Genomic DNA, 16,923 nt, shown 5'->3' with positions numbered 1-16,923 from the left:
GAGGGCCGTAAGGAAAAGGCCACTACCTTTGAGACTTCCAATGTACACGGCGCAGAGAAATCTCGTCAAGGGCCGTAGCAAAGAGGGGGGGGGCGGGCAAGGCCGAACTAACGAGGCTGAGTTCTAGGACAGGTGGTTTTCTTTTCTTCTTTGCTAGATAGGCACCTAGACAGAGCCAATGTTCTCAGATATTTTGTTACCCCTAAAACTGCCTCTCTTTTCCCAGGCTGAGAACATGAGCCTTGTCAATATGTAAGGAAACGAGGTAAAGGGCTTTTTCACTGCTCCAGGTAGGAACAGCCTTACCGACTCGGACGTTGACCGACGACACCATAGGTAAAGTGCCAATATCTACACTGCTTCTGAGAGAAACACCACCGTCGAAAACTAGCACAATTACTGGAACAAACGCTGCTGAAAAAAATGCCAACGCTGGCACGACTGATTACCGAAGACCATTCGACATCGATACCGATGCTGAGGCATTGCCTCTAACCCGATACTTGAGGAGACCAGAGGAAAAGCTTCGGAGATGATGTTGTTCAGGTGCCGATAGACTTGCATTTGACCCGTAGAGCGACGAATCGATAATAGCCACAGCGAACTCATCACTTTGTCCGTGATCGACAGCGTCAGTAACAAGGCGGCTGTATCTCTCGTCTTGCAGAATATTGGCTTCAGTCCGGGCATGTATCAGTCATCTTTGCGGGGTGAGATGGGCGATGGCTGAATATGACAACTCTTCATTGTATCCGCAGCAACGATCAGGCTATGCATAAAATATGAACGTCTTATTTTATCCAGACTTGGTGGCAGTATTTTGCATGCTTACGTTGCGAATGTCTATGAGAACATCACTGAAGCTGCGTGTTGAGTAGATTACAATGTGCTTCTTGGTTGCTCCTGCAGCGTTTGACGATTCTCGGCATGAGGGCTGCGGTGGTTCTGAAGTAAACGGAGTGAAACATTTTGTCGCCAAGTGAAATCTTCAAGAGTCAGGCAGATCGAATCAGTATTCCTGGGGCGTAAAGCCCTCTAGTCCCTTGGTATATTCCCCGATGATTTCATGCCAAAGCCCGCGTAGCGAGGGTCTCTTCCATCATCATCATCATCATCATCATCAGAGGGCGGACTTTCGCACAGCGTATTCCAGCTCGACCACATGATCCACAACCTCCCCCTTGGCAATCTTCTTGTTCCTGCTTGTCGAAGTCTTCCACGCGGCTCTACCAGAGAAGAAGTACTCGTCGATTTGCTCGAGCGTGAGTCTCGCGGTCTCGGGGACGAAAGCAAACGTGAGGACCAGCATCGCGAAAGTCACCCCTGTACATTCAGCCTGAGCAAACGGATCCTCACATATCTTGTGGATGTCCTGCTTACCTGCGTAGAAATACCCAACGTTCAAGCCCATGTTCCCATAGTCAACGCTGAGCATATAAGGCCCGTAGAAGCTCGCCGTAAATCCAAAGATCTGGTACACCAACGTTGTCGACGCCTGTCCATATGTTCTCAGGCGAATGTTGTGTTGCTCGGGCGCGGCTATCCACACGCTGGTCCCGATAAACATGCCAAACAGATAGGCCCAGAGGAACAGGAACACCAGCAACACCACCTTCGCGGTGCTGGAACCCGGGCCCAATGCAGATCCCACGATGGCGATGATCAGCATGCAGACGGTCATCGTGCCGTAACCCCAAAGCATCGAAAATCGACGACCGCCGTACTCGATAACAACTGGACCTGGGATGGATCCTGCCATAGTGCAAGCCGCAATGATGAAGTTGTTCAGGAACGGATTCTTCACCCCAACCTTGGCCAGGAAAATTGCACCGTAGGGTCCTACGAATTTGGACCCGGTAATGGCCAAACCGACCATGATCAATCCGCTGACCGTGGTACGCCGGAAATTGGTGCCGCGATAGATCTCAGTCCAGTTCGAGGTTGTGCCATAAAGCTTTTCCATGTCGATGTGGCGCTGGACGTCTTGGACCTGGAGAAGAACGTCTGGATGGTCCGGACTCTTTGCATAGAACCAGGCAAAGGATCTTTTGGCAGCATCTTCCCGACCTTTAGTCAGAAGCCACCGAGGGGATTCCGGGAAAAGTAAGACGGCGGTGCCTAGGATGACCGAGAGGGGAATCTGACATATGATTGGGATCTGCCACGCTAGGTTGCTGTGCGTGTATGTTGAAGACCCCCAGCATACTGCCGCCGCGGCAGCGTTACCCGAACCCAGACCGATGTTGTATAGGGCGAGGAGCATCCCACGTTTGCTGGCAATCGTGCACTCGGCTCCATATACCGGCCCAGCCGCGATGATATGACCTAATCCTACCCCGCCGATGCATTTGCAGACCAGGTAAGCGGTGAAGTTCCCCGAAGTACCAAGCATCCCTCCGGCACCGATCGCGGCGAGCAAGGCACCAACTTGTATCGTGCCCCGGCGGCCGAGGTAGGTTCCAACAACGCCACTGCAAGCTCCACCTACGGCAACGAAGAGTAATGTCAAAGAAACAAGCCCTTGTTGAAGTGCAGTCTGTGAGCAGACAACCGCTGTCTTCAGGTTCTCAGGGTCGGTGACGGGAGCACATTGGCCGAATGACTTTCTGTATGACTGCATCTGAAGGACTGTGCCGCCATATCCAAGATCGAAGTTGAAGATCCAGCCAGCCAAAGAGATAAACATGGAGAAGAGCACCATTTGCTTTGTAGCTCGTTGACCAGACGGCGCACTGGTTGGCAACCCGCCTTCAGTTGCATACTCTTTCGTCTCTGTGTTCGCAACCATATTTGCTTGATGTTCGCCGTGGACAGTACAGTGGAGCAGTTACCACAGTATGTTTGAGGTTGTAGGAGAATGGACACTCCAGAGCTAAAGTTATGGCTTGAGTTGCCTCGATGCCAACCGTCGTCTTCCTTCAACTGCAAGTCTCGCGCACCTTAAAAGGCCCCAGCATTGATGTTATTGCACCCTAGGACTTACCCCACATCTTCGTCCTATATACACCCGCAGGCATGACCGAGACAGCGAAGCGATGGACATATTTTGTCTTAGTATAACTTGGCATGCTTGGTGGTATGCATTTCTGTTGTGGGGATGGGGGCGTTTGATATTGCGGGGTTTAGTCGACGGGCTATTATCGGATATCGATTCGTTCTTCTCCTTTTGGGAGGAGAATATTTGGTGCCACGCCAGCAGAGGAATACAAGCTGGCATGGGGGTTTTCTAGCCTCTCCATGTCCGCCGGATAAAGGGATGAGGAGGATGATATTGAATTGGGAAGTTCGGGCCCACATTTAAAGACGGCACAAGGCTGCGATATAAGGATCGCCCCGCCCTTTGTGCCGGCGGTGAGTGGCCGGTGGTAGTCATCCCACCAAACCATTGAGTATCTCTGGTTAAGCTTATATAGAAGGATGACGAGGCTGATGGCAATCCGAATCTCCTTTCATCCGGATTGCAGCCGTGGCGAGATACACTTGAGATTGCTGCGAGTTATACGTTGGTACTTCACTTCAAGTATGCCTCGGGTACATATCGGGGATCAGCACCAGCTAAGAGAGGGACGAACTCGATATCATCCTCATGCACGGTGATGGCTCAGCTCACATCTAGCAGAGGCAGTAACCTCTTGACTGATATAAACGCGCTTTGGCAAACAAGCCATGTTCTTCTCCCGCAAGATCCCACCAAGGATCAAACATTAGAGAATCTTCCATGCGTCCTGGATTTCCCATGAAGTTGCCACGTGAGCGCTCATAGGCAACGCATGTGTGGCCAGCATACCATGCAAGCCCGGAACGGGATCAAAACAAGCATCCTCCATCACAGTCACAATGTATCCACGATCCGTTGCAGCGCGAGTGGTACTCAGCACACAGCCAGACGTGCTAACCCCGCCAATGATGAGCGACTTGATTTCTTTTTCTTTCAACACACTCGACAATCCATGGGATTCAAGGGCGGAGATGAAACCCGGTGTTCTCAGGACGGTGAACTCCCGAGTGGGATGTTTTCTGACCGCCAGTGTCTCCGCTTCACGGCCCAGCCAAGGCACTTCAACAAGTTTGGCTTCGTACATTTTCCATGTGGCCGACATCCTCGAAGTTTCAGGAGGATTTGAGCCGGGCGAAGCATCGATGAGGCAGTGAATGACGGTCATCTCTTTATGGAGTGCCCAGTCGCGCATGTGTGATGCAATGTTAAGGACACTGGTGGCGGCCACGTCCCCAATCTTTGCGAGAACCATGTTTTGATAGTCCATGAGCAGCATTGCGGTTTCATGAGGTGAAATCGAGAGTGGAGAGGCCGGGTCGATGGGTGAAAAAACTGCGTTTCCCATGGTTTGCACGAGGACCGAGGTGGCAGGAGAGTAGGCAAGCGACACGAAGCGGCCGAGCAAGATATCACATTTGCAGCTCAGAATAGACAATCGAGGCCCAGAATGATCCAGGACTTAAGTGGTATTGACTGTACGTTGGATGGCGGAGATAACAACTAAAGCCGAGATGCATATGCAAAGCTGTGCCTCAGCCAGAATTGCGCCGCGAAATCCTTATCCGGTGCCTCGGAAATTACCGTCCGTTAAGGTGTCATGGGACGCTTTTTGTTGAAGGCGAGTAGTCGCCTGTGGAAGGCAGGGAACCGCAAGGGAGGAAGCGTGCCACCAGGAGCAATACTCCAAAGGCGTAATACCGGCCAATAGCTCCTTCGGCGCAGATGATTTTTCTTGGATATCGGGCTTATTTGGAGCCCAATCAAGGACTGTCAATAAGCCTTGCCCCCGTTGCTTTCAAGCTTCGTACCCAGGTGGGCGGTTTTCAGGCCAATCTGGGCTCTTTATTCGTCGGTGTCCCGCTTAGAACACCTACGACCCTGTAATAGCGCATGCCACTTGTTGACCCGACATCCTGAATTCCTGGTAGGACGTGTAGGGGTAAGCCAGAGCAAGACATTTCGCAAAAATCTTGTCGTTCGGCCAGATGAGGCCAGGTGGGACGGAGGGAGACAAACTTCAAAGGAAAGCTGGACCAACGAAAGGCCCTGAATGCCGGTCGGTCGGCATGGCATGGCGCTTTGAATGTTCGATGCAGACGTGCTTCTAGTTCTCAAGGACTGTTGCAGATGATGTAACACGAAAGAACCAGATCCCGAGTCCCAGGGGTGTTTGGCAATCGTGGCACATTCATTAGCTGGGAAACACGGACAGAGGTATAGACTCATGTCGACATTCGGTAGCCCTGTTCATTTGGCTTTGATGGTAGACATCAGACAAATTTAACCTGGAGAAGCGCCTTCAGCATTCTAGATGTTTCATTTTCAGAGACACAGGATGATTTTGGAAGTGCGAGATTCTAGTGGGCCATGAAAGACATTCAAGAGCGGCTTAGACAACCAGTCTCAGATATGGTCTCTGGAGTCCTCGATTCTCCACATTGTGAATAGTCTTCATGGGCCTATTTTTGAAAGGATGCTTCACATCCGCAGTGCCACCTGACCTGCGAGATGAAAAGAGCTCGGCCGGCGGCAGCAATGCACCATGCACATTAGGTTTCGGACCAACTTAATCCGCCTGATGAAGGCAAGCCGGCTGCCTCAAGATGTGAAGACGATCTGAACTGCAGCAGAAAGAAGAAAAGGGCGACGACTGGACAAGAGAAGGATACAATAGGAGGAGAAAATTGGTGAAGGGGGCTTCGATACGTGAGAAAGCGCCAAGCCTTTCTTGGGCGGCTGCCGTGTTGATGCCTCGTGCCTTGCGGAGAATTTGGCACAGAAACATGTTCAATCACTGTGTCGCGTGCAATTGACCATACTTAGCAACAGATTATCTCATTCTTGCATCCATTGTCACGGCTCCTGGAAGACGTGAACACTGGTCTCCCGGTATTGTCTGCCCCCTCCACTGTCTCCCTCCTTCTCAGGATCGTCGAGTCGTTGTTTGCAGGCATAAACGTGACGTACCACGTCGCAAGGCTGCACAGCAGCTTGCTAAGCGCTTTTTGCCGCATACGACCACGTTGCCTGCCCACCTTGGTGCGACCTTTATCTCGAGCAGAGAAAGAGTGTCGCTCAAGTCCTGGTGCCTGCTTCGGTCCACATCGGTATGATACAGGACAATTGTCAAGCCCTTACTCCCTCGACTCGGATGACCTCCACGGCTCAGCAGCGAAAGAAATAAACGGCCATGGAAACACCCAAGCATCATTTGGAAGAGCTGGTCAATGGTGGCAGCCACGGCAAACATGGCTCTGAGATCTCAAGAGCCACCTCTCCAGCCGGGACCATAACCATGCAGGATGGTCATGCGAACGATGGCGGAAATCAGAACAAGCGCAACAGACCGCGAACATATCCTTACTTTTCTACCTTACCATACCCGACGGAAGATGAGGCAAAGAGACAGGCAGATCTGGCGGAGATACTGAAGCGTCTGTACATTGCCATCCAGGCTAGCGACTTCACTCCAGGTGCGGTACATTGGACAAGAGAACTGCGCAGTTGGCTCTCACTGAAGTTCGATCCCACCAAGGAGCAGCGTGTAAAGCTCGTCAGGCTCTATTATGAACTGGCTCTAGCTCCTGGGATTGATCCCGGCGTGGGCGAGCGCTTTGCCAGCATGTTCATGCTGCTCACCAAGTCTGTTGTTTCTCATTCTACGGCTCTTAAGGCCCTGCTTGACTGACTTCTCTGCAGACGGAAACACTACTTGCGACCCTTGCTTGACCTAACCCTCGACTGGCGACCCCTCTTCCGAGAAATCAAAGTATTCGTGCTACCAAGCGAGTCAGGCTTGATGCAGACAACAAACCTCAAGAGAAACATCAAGACACTCATTAAGATCAGCTCGTTTGCCCAGCTCTATTTTGATCCAGAGGACATCCCCGCTATGCTAGAAGAGATTCTCCCTCACTTCACAATGTCCTCGACTGAAGGCGCATTTGTGGTGATAGGACTGCTCAATATGCTGCTGCCAACAGGACCGCCACCGCCGAATCGTTCGGACCTGAACCCCCAGCGTTTTCTTCCCACCTTTTTCCACCTCTGGTCCTTGGTAAACCGATCCCGGACAGTTGATGTCGCCCTCGTCGATCTTCTCTCACGCCTCGCCCGGGACTCGCTGCCTAGTAAACAAGTCGAGTTTTCCGAGTTTGGGATATTCACAGCTGAGCAGTCGACGCTGATCACAACTGCCGTTCTGAGGTTATTAGAGATTCCTGTTGGGCAATCCACATCGCCTTACAGTGCTCTGGTGGACATAACAGCGGGCATGGGGTTTCTACTAGACCGTGATTCGCGCAAGCACCCTGTCTCGCACCACATCGCTCGCTGGTTTGTCATGTCGTTATCACCAGCTTGTCTGGAAAAGAAGACCTCGGTTCTTTCTCTCCTCGAGACTCTGATCCAAGCAATTGAGACATTCTTCCATCCATCGAACTCTGGCTCCTGGACTCGAACTCTAGCCCAGCTTGTGTTCTATCTGGCCGACTTCTTTGTCATGCGGTGGAACAGGGAACGCAATGGCGAAATGGAGGTCCCAGAGGAGCGAAAGCTCAACGAAGCACTGAGAAAACGATTTGTCCTCTGCTTGCGAGAAGTCATCTTCATGGGCATCTATGCCAAGAGTGGAACGGCCATGAGCTATTCGCTGTCAACCCTTCAGGCTCTAGCGTTCTTGGAGCCAGACTTGATCCTTCCCGGGGCTCTCCAACGGATTTATCCCTCAATGCAAGGACTTGTTGAGGTACACCGAACAATTTCATCTATGCGGTCATTGCAAATATTAGCGAGGACGATGATCAGAACAAAGGGCTATCGATGTCACATCACAGCTCTCCTGGGACTGGCTCTGCCGGGCATCGATGCCAACGATCTCGACAAGACTCTGTGTACACTGTCGTTCTTTGCGAATGTCTGCTACAATATACCATTCGAAGATCTTTCCAAGGGCAGAGAGGATGTCCAAGGTAACATGCTGGCTATGGAGTGGATCACAGGAGAGATGGAGCGAATGGAGCAGGAGGGCTCTCATGTCGAGTTAAATTATGCCGCCTTGAATGAAAAGGACGAAGAATTGATACTTGCTTCGTCCACCGCCGGGTTTGGGGAGTTTGTTACATCGTTCTTGGGCAGGGTCTTCACTCTTCTGGAAAATTTGCCAGATGCAGCGCGCGTCAGAAGTGGCTCTCCGGAGGAGAACATTGTCAACACGCTGCCGGCAGCTTTCATGCCCTTGCTAGCATCTCTCTCACCGGAATTGTACGACATGGCATTGAACAAAATTGTTGACTTCGTTGCCAACCACGTCATTCATCAGTCGAGAGATGCCATGGCCTTCATCTGCAACTGCCTATGCAAGGTTGACCCCGAGAAGGCTTTGGCGAAATTCGTTCCTGTCTTGATCAGCGCCATCCGCACAGAAATCGATGAGAATGGCGCGGGCTCGACACGAAATGCCGCCTCAGATGTCCTGCCTCGAGACAGAGGCTTGGTATGGAATATCAGCATGCTCAGCATGTGTGTGGTTCATGTGGGCTCCGCGGTGCTGAAATACAAGAAGGAGCTCTTCGACATCGCCGTGTACATGCAGCAAAAATGCAAGGGTATGCCAACTGTGCACGTTTCCAACTACGTGCATCATTTGCTGCTAAACCTTACTGTGACTTACACTGCCGACTACGCTTTGTATGAACCGGAGAAGGTTAAGAATGGGATAACTGCAGATCTCTGGGGAGTGGCGGAACCCCCAGCAACCATCAAACCAAAGTGGCATGTTCCATGCAAAGAAGAGATCGATTTTGGTGTAGAATTGTTCCAGAACCAGGCTGAAAGCGCAGTGCAACATCTACAACGCCTCATCGACGGTTCATCCAGCATTAAACGCGATGGCAGCGGCAAAGAATGGTCGGATGAAGTTTCAAGGAACCTCGTTCTCCTCCGTCTGCTGCTCGCAGGGGTATCAGTTCTCTTTGATTCCAAAGGAGTCAATGAGGGTCTGACCACGACTGCGACAGGCATCGATGCTGATACTGACACCTCGATGTCTCATGCGAATGGTCACGCTCCCGAACAAAATAATGAAGTTGAGACTGACGCTTCTCTTGATGGCACGGACGAGACATCGATCAAACCCTCTTTCCAGTATCCCGCAGGCGAGCTGCTCAAGCCGGAGGATGCGAACTACAAGCTTCTTCACCGGCTTAGGCAGAAGATTGGCCGTGTCCTACATGATGTCCACGTCTTTCTGACCCGAGAAGGGGAGGACGATGTGTCGTCTTTCGCTCCCCTATATACAGCTTATCGGTCATGGTTCGTTGATGTTGGCATCGAGCGCTCAGCCCACGTTCTTGACAGAGTCACTCGACTGCTACACGCCGACGAGCAGCCGTACAAAGTGAGTGGAGTACGTAAGGACTACCCTCGCTCAATACTCGTTCGACGTGCCAATGTCTACCATACCCAAAGGCTCCGGCATAATGCAGCACCTAGACCACGGTCAGAGCTCGACGAGCTGCTTCTGCTAGACCTTGCAGAGTCTGCTGTCTCTTTATACACCGAAGTTCGTCGGAACGCGCAAAGTGCAGGCGAGTCAGCTCTAAAGGTGATTTTTGGAGCTCGACTTTTCGTCATCCCGCCCCTCATCGCGGCCTTCCAGAAAGCAGTGGAGAAGAACGATTTCCCCCGAATCAAAGGTGGACTGTTTGCCTTGTTGTTTGGTAGTCTTGCAAAGACAGTGGGTAGACATTGGAAGTACACTCCTGCCGTCATAAGGACATTCATCGAGGCTAGCACTGCCGACAAACCTTCCATCCAGAAACTTTGCAGCGGCGGTTTGTTCCAAATTATGGACTACGGTCGACCAGGCGATCGACTGGCTATTATCGACCGCACAGTTGTTGACCCGTTTGCCCCCGAGGAAGACGTCGATGAGAAAATCGCAAAGAAAAAAGCGTTTATCCTGAGCAAGCGTGCAAATATCGAGCGCAAGAAGGCAGAACTTGCGGAAGAGCTCATTGAACTGACTCGCGTCTCACATTGGAAGAAAGCCACTCGTGTAGCGACGCTAGTCATGTCATTAGGGATGCGTTTTGACACAGTTGCTTCGGACAGCATGATTGATCTGATAACCCTGGGCACGATAGATCCTCATCCGGGCCTGCGAGGATTGTATTCCCAAGGATTGGTGGCTCTGTTCACCATGACGGACGTGCGGGCTGTGTGCAACCACGAGTATGCGAATTACATCCAGGCAATTCAAGAGTTCCCCGCGAAAGTCAAGGTCGAGACCAGAGCCGGGGAAGAGTCGTGGACCGAAACATTTTTGAAGGCATTCTCTCAACCCGATGCCGAGGTCTACATTGACCATGATTATCCCGGTTGGCTTGTGTGGTCAAAAGACATGCCTGGCTACAAAGCCAATGTGCAGAACGATATCATCTATGACGAACTGGAATGGAAGAAACGAACAGTAATCGGCAAGCACTTGGATCGACAATGGTTTGTCACCTTTTTCAAATACCTGAAGCAGGAACCGCGAGACCAATCAGCGGACAAGTTCCGCATGGCCAGTGCTGCAATGTTGACTTATGCCTTCGAATTGATTATCAGAGATGGTCTAGCGGTGGCAACATTCGAAGACATCAAAGAAGAGACATTGGCCGTTTTTGAGGACGGCAGCGACAAGCACCAACATCGTGCAACAGCAGAGATCCTGGGTGGTTTGGTCACGTCAGTGATGGATAACTCCATTGAGCGGCGGACGATGGTGTGGGAATTCGCGTTCCCCATCATTCAGCGAGTCTTTTCGGACGGCCTGACTCCAGAGAATTCCGGCTACTGGACGACTTTCCTTCATATGATTCTTCAATCTCGGGACCCTCGAAGAGCATGGCCTTTGGTGGAGTGGCTAACTAGCTTCCGCCTTGACATGGGATCTAACGCTGCTTTCAAAGAGAGCTCAAAGATTCATCTCCTCCATCAAGTCATCTTAGATGCAGGGTGGCATTTCCAGCTGGAAAAGCCCATCATGGAGAACTTCCTAGGCCACATTGATCACCCATACAAAGGCGTTCGAGAGGCTATGGCTCAGACACTTGCTGCTATTACCCGCACTCGATACCATGAATCGTACAAGAATGTCGAGGAGCTCCTCGAAGCCCAGAGAAAGGCGGGCCCTATTGGGACCCAGCCCTACCTGCCAACCAAAGAATTTGACGAGACCATGAGCGAGATTTTCGAGCGCTTGGACAAGTGGCGACATGAACGCACCCCAGGTCAACAGACCCCTTCGGCTTATACATCTGGGAGCAAAACCATACTATTGTGGCTTGACTCGATGCTCTCGTCATACGAGTGCACACAGTTATTGAAGTACTTCCCCAATTTGTTTATGGAGCAATTCCTGCACATGATGGATGTCAAGGAGGATCCAGAGTTGCAATCCCTGGCTTATCATGTCTTCCGTCACCTGCCGAATATTCCCCATCGGATAGGAGAGGATCAAGCATTGATCGAGTCGCTGATCCGCATAGGGAGAACATCTCCGTCATGGCATCAACGTTTGCGTGTCATGATCAATATGCAGATCATCTTTTTCCGACGCCTGTTCTTGCTGTCCGAAGAAAGTAAGCAGAAACTATTCAACTGCGTGGCTGATATGCTCCAAGATACACAACACGAGGTCCGTGCGGGTGCTGCCACGACCTTGTCTGGGATGATCCGGTGCTCGCCGCTCGAGCTGCGGGAGAGGATGATCATCCATCTGAGGGATCGATTTACACAAATGCTCATTGACAATCCCCTACCGAAGAAACCCAAGGGCCAACTAGCCGGGCTGTCGTCAGCACGGACTTCAGGGACCAACACACCTACCCCTGAAGCACAGCGGCTTGTCATCGTTCGCCATGCGGCAGTGCTCGGGTTGGGCGCTCTGATTCAGGCATTCCCTTATTCAAGTCCACCGCCGGCTTGGATGCCTGACGTCTTGGTCACTTTGAGCAGCAAGGCGGCGAACGATCCAGCAACTGTGGGCAACAGCGTCAAGAGCATAATTAGCGACTTCAAGAAGACGAGGCAGGATACTTGGCATATAGATGTCAAGGTACGTATTGTGTTGAAACTATTGTGTGAACCCAAGCTGACTAGTTGCAGGCATTCAAACCAGAACAAATTGAAGACCTCTCTGGTGTATTGTGGAAGAGCTATTTTGCTTAGCTTTGCACTAACTTGTAGAATGAAAACGCAAAACATCTATGTGTTTCAGGCATAGCGTTGGCGTCTTGTTTGAAGGGCATTAACCGGTCGCACCGGCGTTGTTATCTGTTTCTGCAGCAAGTTCTTCTTCTGGTCGATTCTCGGTACCTTCCTCCAATGTGTAATTACTCCTCAGGGAAAACGATTGAGCTCTCCAGGGATAGGACCTCATGGTGCCTAGGGGCCATTCTCTTGGTTCTGTCAGTAATTGGCCGGACAAGCGAGAGATGAATGCAGGGATGCGAGTTTTTTTTTTCAAAGGTCATGACCTAACGGGTGGGCGAGGATAGAGTGGATCGTGTATTCTCTGGGAGTGAACGGATGATGAAAGGGCGAGCAGGATCTTAGTGATTGGCATCAGAGGACCTGCAAAGTCCTTGATGTCTTGGTATGAAATGCGAATCACGACTACTATCGGCCTTGACAGTCATGCTGCCGAGTCAAGTGTTTGGAGACAGAAATGGCGAGGCTGCCAGCCTTGTCTGCGTTATGCACTCAATGCTCGACCGTAATTTCCAGGTAGAACCTTTAAGCGGCTAGCGTGCCAAGCTCGAGACTGAGCTGCGACGCAATCATCAAGGTGATACCTCCCGCAGGAACCAGGCTTCGACCTTTTATCTTTCCAAGCTCTAAGTTAGTCCAGCGAGCCACCGAAGCTCTTTGGTGTGTCTCATTTCTCAATTCCTGCTTCGTCAAGGCCTGGGCGGCCTGTCCTCTCCTTCAACATCCGCCCAGCATGGCCCATAAAGACACCCTCTTCCGCTCGGCGAGCATGTCCTTGACCCAGCTCTACATCTCCAACGAAATCGGACGCGAAGTCGTCTCTGCCCTTGGTGAAATTGGCGTTGTCCAATTCCGCGATCTCAACGCTGAGACAACTGCCTTCCAACGCACCTTTACCAAGGAGATCCGCCGACTAGATAACGTTGAACGCCAGTTCCGTTATTTCAAGGCCCAAATGGACAAATCCCAGATTGAGATGAGGAGCCACTGGGACTTCGACGAGAATATGCTTGCGGTTCCGCAAGCCAATGAGATTGATGCCCTGGTGGAACGCGCCGAGAGCTTGGAACAACGCATCAGCAGCTTGAATGAAAGCTATGAAACATTGAAGAAGAGGGAGGTCGAGTTGACCGAGTGGCGATGGGTTCTTAAAGAGGCTGGAGGTTTCTTCGACAGGGCTCATGGGCAAACGGAAGATATCCGCGCAAGCATTGACGAGGATGACGCCCCTTTGCTGCGAAACACAGAGGTCGAGGAAGGCAGAGCTAATGGTGACGCCGCTCAGCAACAACAGAGCTTCGCCGTTATGAACATTGGCTTTGTCGCCGGAGTCATCCCCCGTGAGCGTCTACCTGCGTTCGAACGCATCTTGTGGAGGACCCTTCGTGGCAACCTTTACATGAATCAATCTGAAATCCCAGAGCCCATCATCAACCCCGAGAACAACGAGGAGATTCAGAAGAATGTCTTTGTGATCTTCGCCCACGGCAAGGAAATTATTGCGAAGATTAGAAAAATCTCCGAATCTCTAGGCGCAGACCTCTACAACGTCGATGAGAACAGTGATATTCGGAGGGACCAGATTCATGAAGTCAACACCCGCCTCAGCGACCTTGCGAGTGTCCTCCGGAACACCAAGAATACCCTCGATGCGGAATTGAGTGCCATAGCTCGATCTCTTGCTGCTTGGATGATTGTCATCAAAAAAGAGAAGGCCGTCTTCAATGCCTTGAACATGTGCTCTTATGACCAGGCCAGAAAGACCTTGATTGCTGAAGCCTGGTGTCCCACCAATACTCTGCCACAGATTCGACGCACCCTGCAAGATGTCAACGACCGGGCTGGATTGTCGGTGCCAACCATTGTGAACCAGATCAAGACCAACAGAACTCCACCGACTTACAACAAGACCAACAAATTCACCGAAGGCTTTCAAACCATCATTAATGCCTATGGAACCGCTAAATACCAGGAAGTCAACCCTGGCCTTTACACCATCGTCACGTTCCCGTTCCTGTTCGCCGTCATGTTTGGTGACTTCGGACACGGATGCTTGATGGCAATGGCTGCAGCAGCAATGATCTATTGGGAAAAGCCGTTAGCCCGGTCTAAGCAGGATGAACTCTTTGCGATGGCATTCTATGGTCGCTACATCATGCTGATGATGGGTATCTTCTCCATGTACACCGGTCTTGTCTACAACGATGTCTTCTCAAAAGGATTTACCCCTTTCGCCTCCGCCTGGGAATTCCCTGAAGACGGTCGTCCAGAGGTTACTGGTCACCTCAAGGGTAGCTATCGGTATCCATTCGGTCTGGATTGGGCATGGCATGGCTCCGAGAATGACTTGCTTTTCAGCAACAGTTTGAAAATGAAGCTGTCGATTCTCATGGGTTGGGCTCACATGACCTACGCTCTGTGCTTCTCATACATCAATGCCAGACACTTCAAGTCTCCGATCGACATCTGGGGTAACTTTGTGCCGGGGATGATATTCTTCCAGGCTATCTTTGGATACCTTTCTTTCTGCATCATCTACAAATGGTCAATCGACTGGGCAGCGGAAGGTCGCAACCCACCATCCTTGCTCAACATGTTGATTCAAATGTTCCTGTCGCCAGGGAATGTGGAAGAAAGCGAACAGCTTTACGCCGGTCAAGCGGTGGTTCAAGTGTGCCTGCTTTTGCTTGCCGTCATCAACGTGCCTATTCTTCTCCTTCTGAAGCCCTTGTACCTGCGCTGGCAACACCAGAAGACCGCTGCTCAAGGATACCGCGGCATCGGCGACACTAGTCGCGTCACCCATGCCACAGATCTGGATGATGACGACGAACATGCTCACGCCAACGAAGGGCGTATGAATGGCCGGCCGAGCGAGGATGATGATGATGAGGGTGCAATGATAACTGAGAATATCGGAGACGGGGAGGAAGAGGAATTCGAGTTCTCAGAAGTTATGATCCACCAGACTATTCGTAAGTCGCTTCGCACTCTCCTCTTTCCAAACCCCGTTATGGTGACGAAATCTGACGTGCTGGTGTTTAGATACGATCGAATTTTGCTTAAATTGCGTCTCGCACACGGCTTCGTATCTTCGACTCTGGGCTCTCTCGCTTGCCCATCAACAACTTTCGGTTGTTTTATGGACTATGACATTGGGCAACGCTTTTGGAGCCTCCCCCGGCGCATTACAGGTCATCATGGTGGTGGTCACCTTCTACTTCTGGTTTGTGTTAACGATTGCTGTCTTGTGTGTCATGGAAGGAACAAGTGCCATGTTGCACAGTCTCAGGTTGCACTGGGTAGAGGCGATGAGTAAGCATTTCATTGGAGAGGGCGTGGCATTTGAACCCTTCAGTTTCAAGTTGTTGTTAGAGGAAGAACCAGTGGATTGATCGAGGGGATCCAAGGAGGGGCTGCACGAAGGATATTGGGAACACCTACATGGTGCAGATTATATAGATTCGTAATCCATCCTTCTATCCACACCTCTCTTGTCTCCTGCTTGATCCTGACACCGGTGATCAATTGCTCCCCAAAGCTCCCACTCAATCGCAATTTCACGAACATTTACGATGTCGGCGAATGTCTAGCACCGCAATTTTTTGGTATCTGCGCCGCATTGTAATTACCACTCCAGCAGAAACTAGCTCGACAGCAAAGACAAAAAGGATTTTATTTGCAGCCTTCCTGACAGATGTCTGAAAAGACTGATTTCTGATTCCTAGACTTTGAAGACGGAAAAGAAGCGCTGCGGACAAGGCTGAACGAGGCTGAGGACCTCATCCGCTCCACCTTCCCTTCTCGGTCGGGACAGTCTTGGCGCCAAATCTGCGTCCACAATCAAAGACGTCTCGCCACCCCTCGCTTTTCGATATCACTGCTGCTACACATCAACCCCCATTGCCAGTGACTAGAAGATCTTGACAAGAGTAAGCTGTGAATCCGTTCATTTAGCGAGAGAATCGCTCATTTTACTGACTTTCGTTTTTCAGTGCAGATGTAAGTTTTCCCGAAGCGCTTGCACGAAGCCGACGTTCCCTTTTCATTTTCGAAATTATTCCTCGTCACTCGAGCACATTTGCGGAAATTTCCAAGAAAAGAAGCTGCGAAAAGGGGACAGGAAGAGCTAACGAGATCTCGTCTTTTCTTTCAACACAACAGCTTCGTCAAGACCCTCACGGGCAAGACCATCACCCTTGAGGTCGAGTCGTCCGACACGATCGACAACGTCAAGTCCAAGATCCAAGACAAGGAAGGCATCCCGCCCGACCAGCAGCGCTTGATCTTCGCCGGCAAGCAGCTCGAAGATGGCCGTACTCTGAGCGACTACAACATCCAGAAGGTACACACGCTTCTTTCCCAACTAAAACCTTCTCCTCGAAAGGGAGAAATCTACCGGCTTCTCCAACCCCGCCAATTTGAACCTGACTGACCTGCGGGCGCTGTTTTTTTGAACAAAATATAGGAATCCACGCTGCACCTCGTCCTCCGTCTCCGCGGTGGTATCATCGAACCCTCCCTCAAGGCGCTCGCCTCCAAGTACAACTGCGAGAAGATGATCTGCCGAAAGTGCTACGCCCGCCTGCCCCCGCGAGCCACCAACTGCCGCAAGAAGAAGTGCGGGCATTCCAACCAGCTCCGACCCAAGAAGAAGATCAAGTAGT

At 51.2% G+C, this 16,923-nt stretch overlaps 4 protein-coding genes across 4 annotated transcripts; 2 read left to right on the top strand and 2 right to left on the bottom strand.

Annotated features, from left to right (window-relative positions):
• Positions 1-1,120: 1,120 nt before the first annotated feature.
• Positions 1,121-2,788, bottom strand: AYL99_06373 (hypothetical protein; the record flags this gene model as incomplete). The annotated part of the gene is made up of 1 exon (XM_018837882.1): positions 1,121-2,788. The coding sequence occupies one exon, from the start codon at positions 2,786-2,788 to the stop codon at positions 1,121-1,123; it is 1,668 nt and encodes a 555-aa protein (XP_018692442.1).
• A 916-nt stretch (positions 2,789-3,704) lies between these two features.
• AYL99_06372 (hypothetical protein) lies at positions 3,705-4,343 on the bottom strand (the record flags this gene model as incomplete). The annotated part of the gene is made up of 1 exon (XM_018837881.1): positions 3,705-4,343. One exon carries the CDS (start codon positions 4,341-4,343, stop codon positions 3,705-3,707), a length of 639 nt encoding a protein of 212 aa, XP_018692441.1.
• A 1,845-nt stretch (positions 4,344-6,188) lies between these two features.
• AYL99_06371 (proteasome activator subunit 4) lies at positions 6,189-12,214 on the top strand (the record flags this gene model as incomplete). The annotated part of the gene is made up of 3 exons (XM_018837880.1): positions 6,189-6,640; positions 6,698-12,101; positions 12,152-12,214. 3 exons carry the CDS (start codon positions 6,189-6,191, stop codon positions 12,212-12,214), a joined length of 5,919 nt encoding a protein of 1,972 aa, XP_018692440.1.
• Positions 12,215-12,989: 775 nt separating this feature from the next.
• Positions 12,990-16,922, top strand: AYL99_06370 (hypothetical protein; the record flags this gene model as incomplete). Its single annotated transcript, XM_018837879.1, has 4 exons — positions 12,990-15,231; positions 16,252-16,258; positions 16,421-16,601; positions 16,725-16,922. 4 exons carry the CDS (start codon positions 12,990-12,992, stop codon positions 16,920-16,922), a joined length of 2,628 nt encoding a protein of 875 aa, XP_018692439.1.
• Position 16,923: the final 1 nt, after the last annotated feature.

Source organism: Fonsecaea erecta, assembly GCF_001651985.1.
Source record: "Fonsecaea erecta strain CBS 125763 chromosome Unknown Scaff5, whole genome shotgun sequence".
NCBI lineage: Eukaryota > Fungi > Ascomycota > Eurotiomycetes > Chaetothyriales > Herpotrichiellaceae > Fonsecaea > Fonsecaea erecta.
Note: the sequence above shows the minus strand (reverse complement) of the source record. Positions and strands in the feature narration are given on the sequence as shown.